Source organism: Puma concolor, chromosome D4, assembly GCF_028749965.1.
Source record: "Puma concolor isolate L17-30 chromosome D4, mPumCon1.1.hap2, whole genome shotgun sequence".
Classification (NCBI taxonomy): Eukaryota; Metazoa; Chordata; class Mammalia; order Carnivora; family Felidae; genus Puma; species Puma concolor.
Genome location: NC_141679.1, coordinates 59,113,836 through 59,132,099, shown reverse-complemented (window position 1 = coordinate 59,132,099; position 18,264 = coordinate 59,113,836). Strand labels below are relative to the sequence as shown.

Here is an 18,264-nt window from a genome sequence, read left to right as displayed (position 1 = left end):
TGATTTCCCAACCAATGCTTTAATACTGAATCATCCTTGCATACCTGGAATAAACCTTATTTGTTTATGGTATATTATTCTTTCTAACCTCATTTGATTATCGAGACAGTAGATTTTTTGCATGTATATTAATAAATTGTGACATTACCCTTTAATTTTCATTTTTGTACACCTTTGTTAAGTTTTCATAGCAGGATTATGCTAGCTGGGAAAATGAATTGGGAAGATTTCCTTTAGTTTTATATATCCTGGAACAGTTTAATAACAAAAGTATGTGTCCTTCGAAGGTTTCAAAGAACTTCCCCAAAACAAAACAAACAAGAAACTTGCGTGAAAGCTAAATGAATAAGTCATCTTATATTAAAAAATAATTTAAAAAAAAACACAACTTTTCCTGTTTCTGCCAAGGCAGTTGGGGTGTTCATGTTTTCTACTTCTTGAGTTAATTTTGGTAGTTCATGTTTTCCTAGAAAAATATACTTTTTGTTGAGATTTCCAGATTTATTAATGTAGAGCATCTTTTGCATTTAAAAAATATTTTTAAATATCATCTCTTCCACGTCTGTGGTTGTGTCTTCTCATTCCTTATCTCGATGTTTGTGTCTTCCTTTTTGGATCTTGCCCTGGGTTTGTCTATCTTATTGGTCTTTTCAAATAACAATTCTTGGTTGCATTTATTGTTGTGTCTGCTTTTTTCACTTTCCTGATTCATTATTTTCTGCTTTTTCTTTATCGATTCCTTCCTCCTTCTTTCCTTCAGTTCATTTTATTACTTTTTTATCTGGCTTCTTGAGTTAAGTGCTTTGGTGAGGCACTGCATTTTCTGCTTTAGGGATCAAGGTTTTAAAGCATGTGTAAGAGTGGCAGAAACTGTTGGGGTTCTGACTAAAGGCACAGCCTCTGTTCAAGAAAGAACCTAATCGCAGGAGGCAGGAGAGCTGCGATCCAGTTCCAGCCTTTTCTGAAATCAGCTGAGTGTCCTTGGGCAAGTCCATTCTCAGCCCAGGACCCTCTTTCCCAAATCTCAGGCAACCAGGTGGGATGTGGACCTCATGAGGCTTGGCCCCCATGCACTACCTGCACAGGAGGCCTCCTGTCAGGATAATGCCCTCTTTTTTTTTTTTATGTTTATTTATTTTTGAGAGAAGGAGCACGAGCAGGAGAGGTGCAGAGAGAGGGGGGACAGAAGGTCCAAAGTGGGCTCTGTGCTGACAGCAGAGAATCTGATGTGGGACTTGAACTCATGAACCGTGAGATCATGACCTGAGCCGAAGTCGGACGCTTAACTGACTGAGCCACACAGGCGCCCCAGCACCCACTGTCTTTCAAGAGGCAGATTTGGCCTCCCTCTGATGTGGTCTTGGCTCCTATCCCTACACATATATCCACAAAATCTGTGTAGCTGAATCTTCTTTTGCATGATAGAGCCAATAAGCAATGGTGACAGTGTGCCGAAGGCAAGGCTCAGCCTGGGTGTCCCAGCTGAGAGATACCTGGAGCCTCTGGACTCGTGGTAAGAAGCATAGCAGGTGTATGTGCATGGCAGTGAAGTGGAGTGGCTAAACGTGTGACCTCTGACATTGGGCCACTTGGCTTCAAATCCTGGTCCTTACTGTGCAACCTTGAACAAAGTACGTGCCCTTTCTCTGTCTCATTATCCAGTGAAATGGGAGAAGTATCAGCACCTTACCTTTCAGGGTTGCTGAGGGTTAAATGAGCTAATGATTTCAGAGACTGAGAACAGGGACTGGTATGTATGTATGTATGTATTTTTTTTTAATGTTTATTTACTATTGAGAGAGAGAGAGAGAGAGAGAGAGAGAGAGAGAGAGAGAGCACAAGTGGGGGAGGGGCAGAGAGAGACACACACACAGAATCCGAAGTAGGCTCCAGGCTCTGAGCTATCAGCACAGAGCCTGATGTGGGGCTCAAACCCACAGACTGCGAGATCATGACCTGAGTCAAAGTCGGACGCTTAACCGACTGAGCCACCCAGGCGCCCCCAGAGACTGGCATTCATAATTTCAGTGTAAATGTTTGTGGTTTGTTGACATCATCGGGGGCAGGGGGCATGAGCCTGGGGGTGGTGCTGGGGACCAGAGCTCCACACCCATCGGAACAGCCCAGCCATGGCTGCTTTCTCTACACGTCTCACGGTCTGTCCCCTGGCATTTTGATCTTGTACCAACTAGTCTGACACTTATGGTCGCTCCTCTTCCTTTGCAGCAGCCCTCGGGTCACCAAGGCTCCGTGACAGTGTGGAGAGGGCTCTGTGTTGGGTGTGAGTGCTCTTCCCACCCCCACCACGATGTTGCTTAAGGTAGAGGAGGGTCCTGGGTTGACGTTAGGAAATGTGGGCTGAGGTCCCTGCTCTGCCATCTGCTCCCTGTGGAACCTGAGCCATTTGCTCCCCACCCACCGTGGGTCTCAGCTTTTCCATCTGCAGAATGGCAACAGGGGTTGGTCAAGAAGAGCTTCAAGGGCCCTCCCTTCACTGATTCTTGACCACAAATGGAGGGACTTTTCTAGGCTCCAGAGAGCTCTGCTGCTCCAACAGACCTCTTCCTTCCTTCACTTAACATATATTTCTTTCTAACCTCGTTTGATTAATGAGACAGTAGATTTTTGCAGGCCTATGCTATCTGACCTTAGCGCACAAAGACCTTAGCGACTTGACCCTGGAGCTTACACTCTAGAGAGAGGAGCTGCCATAGAGGGCTGTGGGTGCTGGGTTTGAGGAGGATGAGATGGGAAGGTATAAGAGGGCAGGTGGGGGGACCTCCTTAAATCACTTTGCAAACGGTCAGTTCTGCCAATTCCAGTTTTCTGTTTAATGTCAGCTCTTGTGGGGAGTCATGTGTGCAGTTCATTTGCTCCCCTTACAATGCCTCATACAACGAGACATGAGCAGTGCTTGTCACAAGCTAGGATGCCCAGTCCAAAGCCAGGGTGGTGGCGAGCAGAGGCAAGGGGCAGCCACATGCCTGGTGTTCCGTAAGGTTCTGGAAGGTAAGCAGAACCCTGTGAAATGAGGCAGCCTCTGGCTGCTGGCCGGACAGTCTTTGAATGACTGGCACTAGAAAGGCTGTTGGTTTATCTGGGGAACATTCACGGCTCATACCATGTGCTGGCTTGGCTTCTTTGGGGAGTGTTTGGAGTGATTCTTTGGTCCCTCCCCTTGGGCCACCTGCTAATGGGGCTGAACTCAGAGCCATCTACTTGTGGTAGAGCCTGCACCACCCTGCTGGGCCCCAGGGGAGGGTCCTGGTACCTGGTCTGGCTCTTCATGGTCAGGAGCCCCCACCCAGTCTTCAGTGTCCACATTCAGAGGAGGTCAAGGATCCACTTTCCCTCCCTTGTCCCAAGGCTACCTTGTTTCCCACCTGCTTCCCGGGATGGCTAAGGCCAGTGCATCTCCTTCTTTCCAGGAGCAACCTACTTCCACCCACTAGGGTGGGGTTTTGTCCTCAGGGCCCAACACATATAACCACAGAACAGTCTGATTGCCCAACATCCGGGGTACTGCCTTACCCATGAACACCTTGTCACGTTCACGTAACTGGCAATGCCTGAAAGGGCTGTGGCTCTTTTTCCCTAAGTGGCAGGCGCACCTCAGTGGCACCTCCCTCGCCGAGTTCTGCTGCCTGCGGTTTCTTCTGCATCGCGTGAAATCCAGCACATTTGCACACCATTCATTCTGCATTTACTCAGGGCCCACAAGGCTCCAACCTCTGTGGTGCATGAATGCCCTGCCACCTGGGAGCTGGTAGCCTGCAAAGAGAGAGGAGCACAGAGGGTCTGCCTGCAACAGCCGAGGCCTGAATCTCCACGTCCCGGGCCCGGAACAGTGTCTGGTGTGAGGAAGTACATTTCCTGCACCTTTGTTGAGTGACTGACTAGCTGGAGGCCAAAGGAGGAATTCAGTCAGGGGTCTGAGGAGGAGCAGGAGGAGGAGGGAGGTGTTTGAGCTGGGCTTTGAAGGTGGGCGGTGTTGGGTTGCCCGCGGTTGGAGGAGAGGGTGCTTCGTGCTGAGGCACAGCAGAAGCAAAGGTGTGGAGGGGGAGAAGTCCAAGTGCTACTCTAGCTCTTGCAAAGTGAGCTGGCCTGAGCTCCATTTTCCCAGGGAAGCAGCAGAGCTGGCCTGGGTTCCTGCTGAGTGGAGCCAGGGTGGCTGGAGGGGTGTGCGTGTGTGCGTGTGTGCATGTGTGTGTGTGCATGCATGAGTGATGGGGGGGGGGGGGGGTGCCGCACGCTGGCGTTCAGCGCCCAGACGTGACAAATGTGCAGATGTCCCAGGAGCTGTGGACATGAGCGGCTGGCCACGGAGACACTCACCCCGTGATTTGTTGCTTTGATTCCTCAGGCCGTGACTTGGCGAGCACGACCCTCCCCGGGTACCCTCCGCACGTCCCCCCCGCCGGACAAGGCAGCTACTCAGCACCGACGCTGACAGGGATGGTGCCTGGTGAGTTTGCACTGTCGGCGTCTCCGCAGCAGGCAGTGGATGGGGTTTCGGGGGGGGCATCCCCCCAAACAGCCTGTGACCTCTGTGCTTCTGAGAAGTGGACCTGAATAAATCAGGCAGAGGTCTGTGCTCTCAGCCTCTTTCTCTGAAACTGGGCCTTCGGTGGGGCCAGCGGTGAACTCAGGAGAAGCAAGGGGAGCTTTGACTGTCACTCACACAGTCCCTTGTTGGCCACACAGATAGCCTGAACAGAAGGGTGCAGGACCTGGCCAAAGGTTGCCCAGTCAGTGCTCAGTAGGGATCCTCCTCCATCCTCCCCCACCCAATTTAAATGACTCAAACACCAGGAGACCCCATCCCCAGGCGCTCCCAGCAGCCTGACTCCTTGGGGTTGAGGACCATGTGCTCAGCACAGACAGGATGTTGGCTGATGGGTTTGTCACTTGATTCTAAGCTGAATACCCTGTGGCCACTGAAACCTTATCCCCTCGGGCCAGCAATGTGTCAGTTTCTTTAAAGACATTGGAAAGGAGGCCACCGCGTCTCCTTCTCTTGTAGAAAGGTATGGGGAAGGACAGCACATCATCACGGTGCTGGCTGGCTGTGTACTAAAGGGCATGAGCATAGTAGAGAAACCCAAAGTATCGTTTTTTGAAAAATGTTTAAAAAAATCAGGGGAAAAATCAGGACAGGGTTGGATGTTGTGACACTTCTTTTAAGTCTCTTTTTCCGAGTCATTTACCTGGTGCCTGAGCCCCTCCTTCTAGCCCACCCTAGTGGTCCGGTCCAAATAGCCCCATGCCTCTCCCAGCCTCTTCCCCAGCCCATGTCACGGACATGTGCACCCTGGGCCCGAGGACTGGTGGGGGATGTGGACAGAACTTGAATGTGAGATCAGATGTTCACATCTGCGTGTGAAGCCCCATAAGATGATGAGCGAGGCTAGGGGTGGGAAGGGAGGCGGGGCAGATCAGCGCCTGGCCAGGCTTCTCCACTCAGCCAGGTCCTGGCACGGATACCAAGGAATCCCAGAGTTCTGAATTCACTCTTGGCCTTCCAGGTTGCTACAGAGATGTATTTAACAAGGTAGGAGGACAGAGCATATTTCATTTAACGGTTTGTTAGCTTGATTTATGACTTTTAAATATGAGACATATGGGAAATGGCCTTTGTGTGGGCCCTTGCCCCGGGCCTTGCCAGTGCCAGGGAGGCCTGCCAGGTTCACACCTGCAAGAAGCCTCTGTCTTTCTGCTGTGAGGAGGGGCCCACGGCCCCTCAGAGCATAGGGAAATACTGTGCATGAGACGGACAGAGGCGGTGGGACCCAAACTCTTGCCCACCCCCACTCTCAGGAGATGGAGCCCAAGTCCTCTCTGCTAACGGCCCCTCATACTTAACGTGGCACTTTATAAAAGGCAAAATGCTTTCCCAGGAACCCTTCATTGTTCCAACCCTGTGAAGCGGGCTGGGTAGGAATCGAATCCCCATTTTCCAAAAGGGGAAGCGGAGACTCAGAGCCGTTAGGGAACTGCCCAGGGCCACACAGCTTACAGGTGGGAGGGCTTGGGTCTGGGTCTTTGCCCCCCGGTTCAGCACTCGTTCCTCTGTCCCGTGCTCCTCGGTGTGCTCTGGTTCCATCAACACAAGCTTCTCACTGATGGCAGACGGGGAGGCAGCCGCCCCAGGCCCTCTCCTGAGGACACGTTGGCAGGTAAGGCTGAAGCCTCCCGGCCGGCCTCGCTGGCTCCCCACTGCAGACCCCAAAGAGGCCAAGTTCAGAGAAGCAGTTGAGCTTTCTTGAGTCTATCCAAACAGAGCTGCCCCCTGGCCCCTGTGATTCCTCTAGACCTAATTACTAGGCTCAAGATCCAAATGGGCACGGACCTGGCAGAGACCCCAGTGGGAACCGATGGTGGTTCCTCACCTATTAAGAGCAGCAGCAGGAGTCACAGGCCTGAGCAAAGGCACAGTCTAACCAAACCTGCTGGCAGCAGCTGGACAGGTACCATCAGAGGCTTGGCCTGCTGGCGTGGTTTCCTGGCACAGAGGGAGGGTACACAATGTGGAGGGAGGAACACAAACATTCTGGCAGGAAGCCCCAGGTCTGCCTCCTCCTCTCTCCCTTTCTTCTCCTTATGCTTTTTCTTCTCATACACCCCCCAGCACTCATTCATTTTCAGACCCAGTGTCAGGGCTGGGACTCCACGCTCAGTGGGCACGATCCTTAGTTCTTCTTCCTCAATGTCCAAACTATGGCACGCCTTTGGAACTCTGTTTCCAACATGATTGCCAAACCCTTTTTTTTTTTTTTTTTTTTTTTGAGAGACAGAGAGAGAGGCAGGGGGTGAACACATGTGGGAGCAGGGTAGAAGCAGAGAGAGAGAGAGAGGGAGAGAATCCCAGGCAGGTCCCATGCTCAGCATAGAGCCCAATGTAAGGCTCAATCTTACGACTGTGAGATCATGACCTGAGCCAAAATCAAGAGTTGGATGCTTAACTGACTGAGCCACCCATGCACCCCACCAAATCTGTTTTTTGAGTGGCTTCATGGGTGCTGGCTCACATGCATGGTGTTTGCTGAACTGCCCTCAGGGCTGGCACAAAGAGAGCTCACCTTACAGGAGAGTAGGTCTTGGGCCTGCCATTCAGGCGTCACACAATCTGTCCTCAACTTGCCTTTCTGGTCAAGTCTCCCAGCCTGTCCTCTCCTTGACCTCCCACTGGTTCCTAGCATGCCTCACATACTTATTAGTCAGTGTCACTCTTTGACCTTGGTTTAGACTACTTCCTGCCTCCACCTGTCGGGATCCAGCTTTACCCTTCAGAGCCAAGCGGAAACATCACCTGCCCCATGAAACCTTCCAGCGTGGCCGTCCCCTGGGGGATAATGCTGGATGCTTGGCTTTGTTATGCCTCATAGCCCAGCACATTTGTGGCCTTGTCAGCTATGCTACTGGATGGTGGGCTCATAAAGGCCAGGCCCTCTGCCTTGTCTTCTGTACCCCTCACAGTCCCTGGCACATAATAGGCCCTTTTGTGTGTGGTGGCTGAGGGAGGGAGGCAGAGAAAATTAATACTAAACCGTGTATCAGTTCCTGTGACAAGTCAGCAAACCTTGGCTTAAAATAATAGAAATGGATGGTCCCACAGTCTTGGAGCTCAGGGCTGTGCTCCCTCTGGAGGCTTTATGGAAGGATCCATTCATGTGGTGCTCCTTGGAGCCCTGGTGCGCCTTGGCCTGTGGCCACCTCACTCCACCTTCACATCTCCCTCTCCCTTGGAAGGACACACGTGACTGCATTTAGGGCCTAACTGGGTAACCCAGGGTACTCTTCCCATTTTAAAGTCCTTAATCATATTTACAAAGGGAACCCCCCACTCCTCCTTTTTGTCCATGTAAGTAACATTCACAGGTTCCAGGGATTAGGGCATGAATATACCACAACCTGTTTGAGGATTTCAACTTTGTATTTGTCCAGATTTCAAATTCGTAATCTCTTGGACTTCTGAATCTGGGAGGCATTCATTTAATTGTGGCAGTGCTGAAGTTGGTGCCATGTCATAGGCCCCCAGGGGCATGTCGGTACTGTTTGTTTCTCCAAACTGAGAAAGGCCTTAGAAGATTTTTTTTTTTTAACATTTGGAGAGAGATTGAGAGAGAGAGATTGAGAGAGAGAGAGAGAGAGAGAAGAGGTGACTGAGTGGCTCAATTGGTTAAGCATCTGACTCTTTATGCTCACATGGTTCGTGAGTTTGAGCCCCTCATTGGGTTCTGCTGTGACAGCTCAGAGCCTGCTTGGGACTCTCTCCAATCCTCCTCTCCCAAAATAAATATTAAAAAAAAAATAGGAGATTGTTTATCTGCTTTTGTCTGAGGCTGTAACATGGCAACGGGCTGTTTCACTCTATAGAACTGTCCTCCTGACTCGCCTAGCAGTGAATCCAGAGGGAGACCAGAAATCTTCTGAATTGTTTTTTCCATTCTAGGTTTTAGGAAATTTAGCTGCCACCTCTTCTTTTTAAGGGAAGACTTTCATGTGGAAGGTTTGCTTTTAGGACACAGTGAGGAGGGACTGCCTCGTGGCCCTGAAGAAAGTCAGCATTGCATTTTTCTGTAAATTCCAGCTTGTGGGCTTGGACTCTGTTTCAATCCTGCTTCTGCCATCCGAGTGTCGTCTGACATTTCTGGCTTCGGGGTACCCCCATGTCTGCAAAACAGGGCTTCTTGATATTCCCTGGTATTTGGAGATTCAGTTTCTGCAGGTCTGCAAAATCTGTACCGCCCTTAGTTGATCCCCCACGTTGAATAAAGCAAAGAGGGCACATATCAGCTTAGAACGGAAACAGTTCAGTTTTATTGTTCATCAAGTCCTAGCAAATGCCAAAAGTTTTGCACCAAAGATTCCACAGTGTCCTGATGGGTGTAACTAGTTGATTCCTGCCTGGAGATATTTATACAACCTAACAGATATCGATCGACATGGCATTTGAAACCCTTAAATTTTCTAGGCCAGGTGAGAAAGAAGGGTGTTCGCTGCCCTTTGGTTCTGGTGAGTCTCAGCAGCAAGGGAATGGGCTTTTAGAGGAACCGGTAAGGGATGGCCCCCACGTACGGCCCCATTTTGGAGCTATAGGCCAGAGTGCCCAGAAATCCTGACCACGCCCTGTTTGCCTTCCTTGCCTTGCCAATTGGAGGTGTTAGAAGGTGCGTGGCAGGTTCCTCCCGTCCTGGGCACTCTCCTTGCCATGGATAGGTGTACAGTGTTTCTTAGCTGCTTTTCACTGAAATCGCCCAATTCGCTGATGCCTTTTATTTTCATGAGGAGGAAGGGAGGGTGGATGGAACAGGAACCTGAGGCCAGTGCAGAGGTCTAGAACAACAGTGAGAGGTGGGCAGGCATAGTGCCTGGTGGACTGGGGCGAGGGGATGAGGTGCAGGTGCAGCTTCCTCTCAGCCCTCTCTGCTGCTGTCACTGGACCGGGCATTTCACCTCCTCCGAGGGGCCTTCCCCGTAACAAATGCACATGACTTTCCTGTTTCTAGTGTAATGAGTACCACAAAGAATATGATGTATACATTCACCATCTTACAGTTCTGGAGGTCAGGAGTCCAAAGTGGGTCTCAGCGGGCGAAAGTCAAGGCATCTGCAGGGCTGTGTTCCTCCAGGAGGCTCTGGGGGAGAATCGTTTCCTTGCCTTTTCCAGAGTGCAGATGCCACCTGCACTCCTTGCTTCGTGGCCACAGTGCCCCATCTTCAAAGCTGGCGACGCTGAGCCAAATCTTCATGGTGACACCATCTTCCTGCTTCTCTCTCCAGCCTCCCTCTTCCACTTCTAAGGACTCGTGGGATTTTATTGGACCCACCTGGATAATCCAGGGCACTCCCCTGATCTTCAGCCAGCTATTTAGCAATCCTCCTTTGCTATCTAACTTTCCATGTTCCCAGGTTCCAGGGATTAGGATGCAGACCTCTTTGGTGGGGGGGGGGGGTGGGCATCATTCTGCCTACCACACCACCTAAACCAGGAACCCCATCACTCCTGTCACAATGCATCGTGTTCCTTTCATTCGTCATACTAAGCACAGTTGAAGGAATTTAATTAGTGGTTTACTCCTTCCTCATCTGCTTTCCCCTCAGGCCTGTGCAGTTTACAGGGGTTGTGTGGTACCCAAAGCTATGTCATTTTGTTCACTGCTGTGTCCCAGTTCCTGGCAGAGTGCCTGACCCATGGTAGCACTCAGGGAATAGTAGTTGAAATATAAAGGGGGGGGGGGGGGGGCTTTGGGCTGCGTTGCCAGTGAGAGCTCAACCCACTGCCAGAGCATTTGTAGCCAAAGATGCTGGGGCAGCCACTTGGTGAAGCAGGGAGGCTGTGTGGTTAAGAGCATGGACTCTGGAGCCAGACTGCCCATTGTTGTTTTTTTTTTAAGTTTTTTAATGTTTATTTATTTTTGAGAGAGAGAGAGAGTGAGAGCAAGCAGGAGATAGGCAGAGAGAGAGGGAGACACAGAATCTGAAGCAGGCTCCAGGCTCTGAGCTGTGAAGCACAGAGCCCGATGCGGGGCTCGAACTCACGAACCGTGAGATCATGACCTGAGCCCAAGTCAGAGGCTTAGAGCCACCCAGGCACTCCCAGGTTGCCTAGTTTTGAATCACCATCCTGTTTCTCACTAGCTGTGTGACTTGGGGCAAGTTACATAACTTCTTGGTGCCCTGGTTTCCTCCTCATCTGTAAAATGGTGTGATGGGAATAAGAGTGAGCATTAAATGATGTAATGCATGTAAACACTGTTATTGGATTTTTGCCTGGTACATATTACGTGCCATGCAAGTGTTGATGATGATGATGATGATGATGATTGTTGTTTATACAGGGGGCTGAGCTGGGTGTGGCGGTGAGAGGAGACACCTAGCTAGCATGCCTAAAGTTGGCCTGACTCGGGCTGACATCAGATTGAGGGCTCTCCAGCAGAGTTCATGGCCCAGTGGAGCCCATGGATCAGTTGGAGAACAAAAGAGAATCCAGTCACAGACAAGAGTGTTGTCAAGCAGGGGTGGGGGCAGACCCTGAATGCTGCCCGCTTGGAGAAAACAGAAAGACACCTGGGGGTGGTTCAGTTGAGAAAGGTGTCCTGTTGAAGGGAGGCCTTAGGCTGGGCTGTGACAAGTGTATCCTTGGCCATCTGAGCAGGAGGGCGGGGGCATTGGGGGTGGGGCAGGGTTGAGCCCAGTGGCTGGAGTGGGTTCACGTGTGTGGAACATGGCACAGCTACCCCGGTAAATGAGTAAATAAAGTTGGCAGGAAGGAGAGCTGGTTGAGGAGGAGGATGCTGGTGACCAGCGAGATTAGGATTCAAGTTTTCGACTTTTAGAGGCCACGCAGATATCCAGGCAGGGTCCTCTGCGGGTGTCAAAGCAGGTCAGGAATACCAGGGCCAAGATCTGGCCCAGAGAGAGACAGAGAGAGAGTTCCCCAAGAAAAGTGAGGACTACCATGGAAGGAGGGTGGCTTCACCACTGACTATCTATGTGACTACGCACAAGCCCCATGACCTGAGTCTGCCTTGCCTGCTGTTTTCGAGAATCATTTGAAATGATGGTGGTAATGTTACCGAAACACCGGCCATACGAGGCAGGAGAGTAGGGGAGGAGGGCTTCTTTTCCCTATCTGTAGCAAGCCCCTCCCTGACTTTGAGCCTCCACTGCTGGGCAGGCCTGCTCTCTGGAAGCCAAGGTTTGGGGGAGGGGGGGCCCAGCACCAGGCAGGGAGGCTATGGATGGTGGCCAGAGTCAGCCAGGAACTCGCTGTGTGATCTGACATGACATTTCCACTTTCTGGGCCTCATTTGGCACGTGGGCCACGGGTAGAATACACTGTACAATTCTGTAAGTCATGGCTGGGACCATGAATGGGAGCCAGAGGGATCCCTTTTCAGCCTTGTATGAAGACGCTTCCCCAGAATTAGAACTGAAGATAGGCACACGGGCAGGTTTGGGAGAGAAGGGGCTAGCAGAAGCCAGCAAGGATCTGGTGGAGGGACTGGAGCATCAAGGTGGGGGGTTGGACCAGTGCCCCCCAAGTGCCTCCCAGGCCTAAGTATCAGGCTTGGAGAGTGTTTGCTCAGAGAATGAATGGCCTTGGGCCTTAGCTCTTACTTCTCCCTCACCGGGGCTTCTGGTCGTCCTGTGGCCTGGGTACTTTTGAAGCTCCCTCCACACCTTTCAAAGCTCACCTTGGGCTCCCCATCGCCCACCTGTTGCTCCTTCCTGACTCTTTACTGCCCTCTAGTGGCCTCTAGTCACTCTACCACACCAGGAACTGACTGGGGGTGGAGGGTGAGGGGTGGAGGGTGGGCGGGGAATACCAGGCACAACCAGTGTGAAACAACAGCCGGCTAGTCATTTGTTCATTCTTCAAACGTTTCCTGGAAGTGCCAGTCTAGGCTAGGTGTGGTGTTGCAGACACAGTCCCTGCCTTCAGGGAGTTCACAGACTAGTTGGGGAGACAGATATAAAAAGTCATCCCTGCATGCTGTGTCAGGAGCTAAAATGTAGGAATGTGCTGAGGAAATGCAAAGGAGGGTGCTGCTGAATTTGCTGGGGCCATGGGGCCAGGTGGGGGAAATCAGGGAAGGCTTCCCAGAGGAGGCTACTTGGGCTGGACCTTGAAAGGTAATTTTGCAGTCTGAGAAATTGAAAGGGTGTTGTAGGGTGGGGGACGAGTGCGTGAGAAGACAGAAGGACCAGAGAGCATGGGCATCCATGCAGGAGCTGGGTGTGACCAAGACTTTGGGGTGCTGGCAGGGACAAGCAGGAAGGACAGGCCGAGCTGAATGAAGAAGGGCCTCTCCCAGCACCCAAACGTCAACCCCCTGGAAACCTGGAGTGCATGACATAGTGCAGCCAGCAGCCTTGACAGATGGCAGGCTCTGCTCAGGCCGATCTGGATAGGAGTCAGGGTGAGGCGGCTGTGCCCTCACAGAACGGAGCATTGAGGGGTCTGGAGTGGTCTGATCTGGACAGTCTGTCCAGCTAGCTCCTGGGAACCCTGCGTTGAAGTGATGCTGGGATTGGGGAGAAACTGATACCCAGTGTGAGCCTAATGATGTCTTTGTTGTATTGGGGAAAGAAGAATTGCAAAATCAAAGACTCAGATGGAAAACATGCCAGAAGCATGAAGGTCTTTTTGGAATTTCAGAGATCTGGGTTCTGATTCCAGCTTCCAAGTACTCACAGTGTGACCTTGGGACATGGCCTTGGGGCTTCCTTGGCTCTCTCTTAAAACGGGAGGCGGTGGGTGGGGAGATTCGATAAGATGCTCTCTAAGGGCCTTTCTGGTCGGCCATTCAAGGGCTTATAAGTCCGTGACATCCCTGCCTGCAGGTATCACCTCCCAGCTGGACTGGAAGCCTGGCTGAGCACCGCCAACTCTGTTCTAAGTGGGCAGCAAATGCTTCCGAGTCCCCCTCAGGACTGGGTCTGTGATGTGACAAGGCGGTGGCCCTGGGCTATCATGTGTCATTTGATAATGACTTCCAAGGGGTAGAGCTGAAGGAAGGGGGCCTCAGGATGTGCCAATCCTATTCACCCACAGGGAATCCTTGTCTCCACAGGGAAGGTCCTCCCCTAACACAAAGACTAGCCTTCAGGGCCTCCACACCTGGAATGGGTTCTTACAGACTTTAGAGTCTAGAATTTTAGGGCAAATTTTAGAAGCAGCAAAGGCCACCGTGATTTGTTCCATCTTAAAAAAAAAACTTTTTTAATGTTTATTTAGTTTTGAGAGAGAGACAGAGACAGAGTGCAGGTGGGGGAGGGGCAGGAGAGAGAGAGAAGGAGACACAGAATCTGAAGCAGGCTCCAGGCTCTAAGCTGTCAGGACAGAGCCTGACGCAGGGCTTGAACTCACATACTGCGAGATCATGACCTGAGCCAAAGTCCGATGCCTGACTGAGCCACCCAGGTGCCCCTCGTTCCATCTCAACAGAGTGTCCTTTTGGGGATCATGGGAGGAGGCGGAGGGAACACATCACGGGCCTTTCTCACATAGCCCATGACAGGAACAGGTGAGGAGTCGAATCCTAGCTAGGGAGGAGGGCCCTGCCCAGAGCCAGGAGCTCACTGGCTGCCTAGGAAATGTCCAGCACTGGGAGCTTGGAGCAAGAGCTGGGGACATCTCACCTCCTGCGGCTACTCTGTCTCGTGCACTTGTTACCTTTACCCCCACTCTGCTCCTTCTGATGGCAGTTACTGAGAGGCAGTCATGAGTACAGGACACCATATGTCTGGGCTCCTGACATCCAGTTTCCCCCTCATGTGCCTCATGTGTTTTTTAAACAAACAAGCAAACAAAAAACTGGATTATGATGCCTTTTTAGGAAATCGGGGAATACGATCAGGATTGGCTTTAGAAGAAATGGAGTGTTTGGAGGGCATCTGAGCAGTGGGTGGCATTTCCTGCCCTAAGAGGTTGGGTTCCCAGGCTGGTGCAGAAACAGTGCAGGTGCACAGCCCTAGAGTGTGGGTGTCCTGAGGAGAATGGGCGGCCTCGCTGGGCCTGGGGACTTCCTCCTAAATCCTGGTGGCTGAGTCAGATTCTAGGAGATACACCCTCAGGATTGGACAAGGGCTGCCGCTCACGTAGGCACAGGCCCTTGGAGAGCAGCGACAGGGGGTCATCCTGAACACCTGGCCCACAGGAAGTGGCAGCGCAGCCTGCCTCGAGCCCCTGGGATTTTAAGCCACTCTGTTCCACTGCCTCCCAGTGTCACTTCTTGCCCGAAGGTCTGCCGGGAGGGCTGGGTGACAGTTCTCTCTGGTTAAATGGTTGAGTCCTGGTTAGGGGCAAATGAGGAAAAGGTGCTTTGGGCCTGGCTCAGCTGGGTGGGCAAGGGAGAGGCCTCTTGGAAGGGCTCCCCATGCAGGAGCCAGCGCCCCACGGTGGCCAGGGCTCAGACAAGCCCCCTAGCTGTCTAGCCATTTGAAGCTCAGGGCCCAGCCCACTTCTTCCAGCTAACTTTCCTTTTAGTTTTTATGACATTATCTGTGAGTGTACCTTAGCCCCAGTCAGACTTAAACTCCTGAAGGAGATTGACATCCTAGCCGGGACTTCCACGGGACAGTAGTAGGGGATGGCAGGGTCCCCGAGAGGTCCCGGACTAAAAGCCTAAGAGTTTTTCGGGAATGTACAATAATATGAGACCTGACCCAAACTGTTTTTGCCTCTGAAACTCAAAAATGAAGCTGGGAAACTGGCATTAATAAATGTTAAGTTTAGTTTCTACAACTTATAACATTATGTTAACTTCATTAACTATTACATTTAGTGCTCATAAAAATTTCATGACATTTGAAAATAATTTTTAAGTTAGATTTTCTCACTTTGCAAGAATTCCCTACTCCGTGTCTTGATTGCTGAGAAGTCGTAGCCACCCACAGATTAGATAAATGACTGTGGCCAAATAATTTCCAAGGCGGAATTATAAAAGTAAGCCTTTCTTATTTTTACTGAAAAGTATCATCATTGTGGTACTTTTATGTGTGAAGTGCCGTAAGGTGGGCTGGAGACATGCTTCCATAGGAAGGTACGTGGTCGGGAAGAAGAAACACCCTGGTTTCCTGTTGAGCCGTATTGAACATAAAAAATAATGGTGGGGCCTTGAGCTGATCAGGTTGAGCTGGTGCCAGCAGCCATCCAGCCAGCCAGCCATCCATCCTTTTTTCTTTCCTCCCCCATCGCTCTCTCCCTCCCTTCCAACATTTATTGACTATCTGCACATCCCAAGCGTGAGCCTAGGGATATAAAGGTGAAAGCCATGACCGTTGTCCATGAAAAGCTCTTAGTCTACAGCACAGATGGGCAAGTCAGTAAGGGTCTAGGGGGACGAATGTGGTAACAGGTAAACTCAGGGACTCTGGGAGCACAGAGAAGGGGGGTACAGCCTAGACTGGGGATGTCAGGCATGGAGGGCTCCAGAATTTTTCTGTAGGAGGGTTGGAGTGGGGAGGGCATGTCTGAAGCTGCTTTTGCAGAGTTTGGCTAAAACTGTGAAATACTGTCCGCATCAAAGAACGAAAGAGGCTAGAGGTGTAGCTAACCCTGGGTCAGGAGAGGGATCTAGGAAGAGATGAGTCTCTGGCTTGGCTTGTCACTGGGGATGAAGCATATGTTAGCCAATGGAATGTGGAGTGAGGAGGGAGAAAATGAATGGGTCGCAGGTGGGGGACGGTAAGGACAAAAGGTATGCTCTGCCTCTACACATACTAGAGTCCTTCCCCCAAACCAGACTGAATCTGCTGGGAGTTATCTGTGTTTTCCTCCCTTTGATTTGCTGGAATCTGCAGCCCACATCTACAAGACCTCATCAGCTGTCAGCCCTTAGCTGGCTTGACCACCCTCTCCAAGTCTGTGAGTCACTCCACCTGGGACTTCTCTCCGGAAGAGAGAAGTTCTCTCCAGAACTTCTGGACAGTGCTCTGAGCCTTCGGGGGCAGGGAGAGCCAGTAGGCCTTGGCTTCTGCCCTCCAAAAGACTTCTTAATGAGGCCGAATTGCTTACGTCCATAATGTAATTTCCACCAGCAAGCCTTCCCGCCAGCCTGCGCGGTGGTACAAAAGGAGCCCTATCTGTTATCCCTAGTTGCAGTTTGAAAGCACCTTGTGAGGTTGGAGTATTTAGGCCCACTTCAGAGGCATGCTAGCTGAGTTCAGAGAGGTAGCATGCCTTGCCAGGAGTGCACAGCCAACAGGGGAGTGGCTGGGCCTGGAAACTGGCACTCATGTCTCAAATTCACCCAGCTCCTGGTGCCCATGGAGAGTGAGAAGGAATGGGCTCTGGGCCCTGGAGACAGTCGTGGTTTTCCTGGTGGTCCGTCAGGGCTGTGGATGGCCTTCCTGACCCAGAGACCTTTTTATGGTCCAGATGAGGCTCTTCCCAGCTGGGACACCAGGGAACCACACTTCAGATTCCAGTACATTCCCTCTACTCCCCACCTTCCCCTGTGCATGTTTGACCCGTCCTCCTAGACCCCAAATCTAACGCTCTGTCTTATAGGAAGCCTGCTACCACCCCCCCCCCCACACACACACCCCCGGGCCTCATCTCTCCCTTGAGCATACCCCAGGGCACTGCCCATGGTCTACCTCGTCAGAGCTGTGGTGACTGAGTGCTCTCATATCCTGGTTGCTCCTCTTGGAATCCTCCACCTACGTGGTCCCTGAACACAGTAGGCGCTCGATGGATATGGGTGGAATTCATTTGAATTGGGCACATGCCCCTCCCTACCGTGTCCGACCCAGAGTCAGGGGCTTAGGGCCCAAATATGTGTAATTAAACAGGGCTTCAGCTTGACTTCCATGCCCCCACTCTTTCTTCCAATATTTGCTCTGGCTTCTCGCTGGAAGACGCCGAGACAATGGCCCTTGTTACCCTCTGTTTGAGTTATTTATTTTTTTCACTTTTCCCTCCTTCCCCTCTCAGGGGACTCGCCTCTCGCCCTCATCCCTCATGTTTTCCCTTTCACTTGACTGTCACTCTCATTGTCCTCCCGGGGCCAGGAACGCGGGGTGACAGGCAAGGGGAGCCCAACCGGGCCAGGGAGGCTGGAAATATAGTCATTAATGGGACCCGCGAAGCCCAGATGTCCTCCCTGAATGCGGGTAATTTGTTTTTAATGAAAAACCACGCGGTGACCCTGAACAAATGAATTTTCTTTATAAGGAGTCTATGTGCAACGGCACACATAAAGGACCCAGATCAGGGAGACTTAGATCCAGGGTTGGAAAAAAGAGAGAAAGAAAGAGGGAAGGAGTGGAAAAGAGAGCAAGAGAGATGAAAGAGGGAGGAAGGGAAATTCTAAAATGACAACTGTGTTATCATGTCCTTTTGTCTAAAGAGCAATCCCAGGTCACAAATGCCTTGGGCATTGTCCTGCCAGAGCAGGATGCATGACAGTTGTGGCCATTTTGAGGTCTTGTTCACAACAATGCGAAGAATACGAATCACCATCTGGACGGTTCTTTACAATTTACAATCCTCTTTCGTGCATCATCTCAAAGGATCCGTACCATAGTGTTAGGAGGGCATGGTTCGTAGCCCCATTTCACAGAGATGAAAACTGAGGCTTAGGAAAAGTGGTTTGCATACGGTCACACAGCTAGCACGTGGTCCAGTCCAGATGACAAGGGGACTTTGCAATTTGGTGTTTGACTCTCAGAAACACTGTTAGAAATCGCTTTTAGAGAAGGGTGCACATGAGCAGATCTGGGTAAGGGGAGGTACCATGTCTGTACCCAGGA

At 51.3% G+C, this 18,264-nt stretch overlaps 1 protein-coding gene across 5 annotated transcripts in view; it reads left to right on the top strand.

Moving 5' to 3' along the window:
• PAX5 (paired box 5) overlaps positions 1-18,264 on the top strand; it is a 195,031-nt gene that overhangs the window by 143,475 nt on the left and 33,292 nt on the right. For all 5 annotated transcript variants that reach the window (XM_086683520.1, XM_086683516.1, XM_086683518.1 and 2 more), the window contains one exon: positions 4,364-4,465. In XM_086683520.1, coding sequence (XP_086539646.1) covers positions 4,364-4,465 — 102 coding nt within the window. The remainder of the gene's footprint in view (positions 1-4,363; positions 4,466-18,264) is intronic.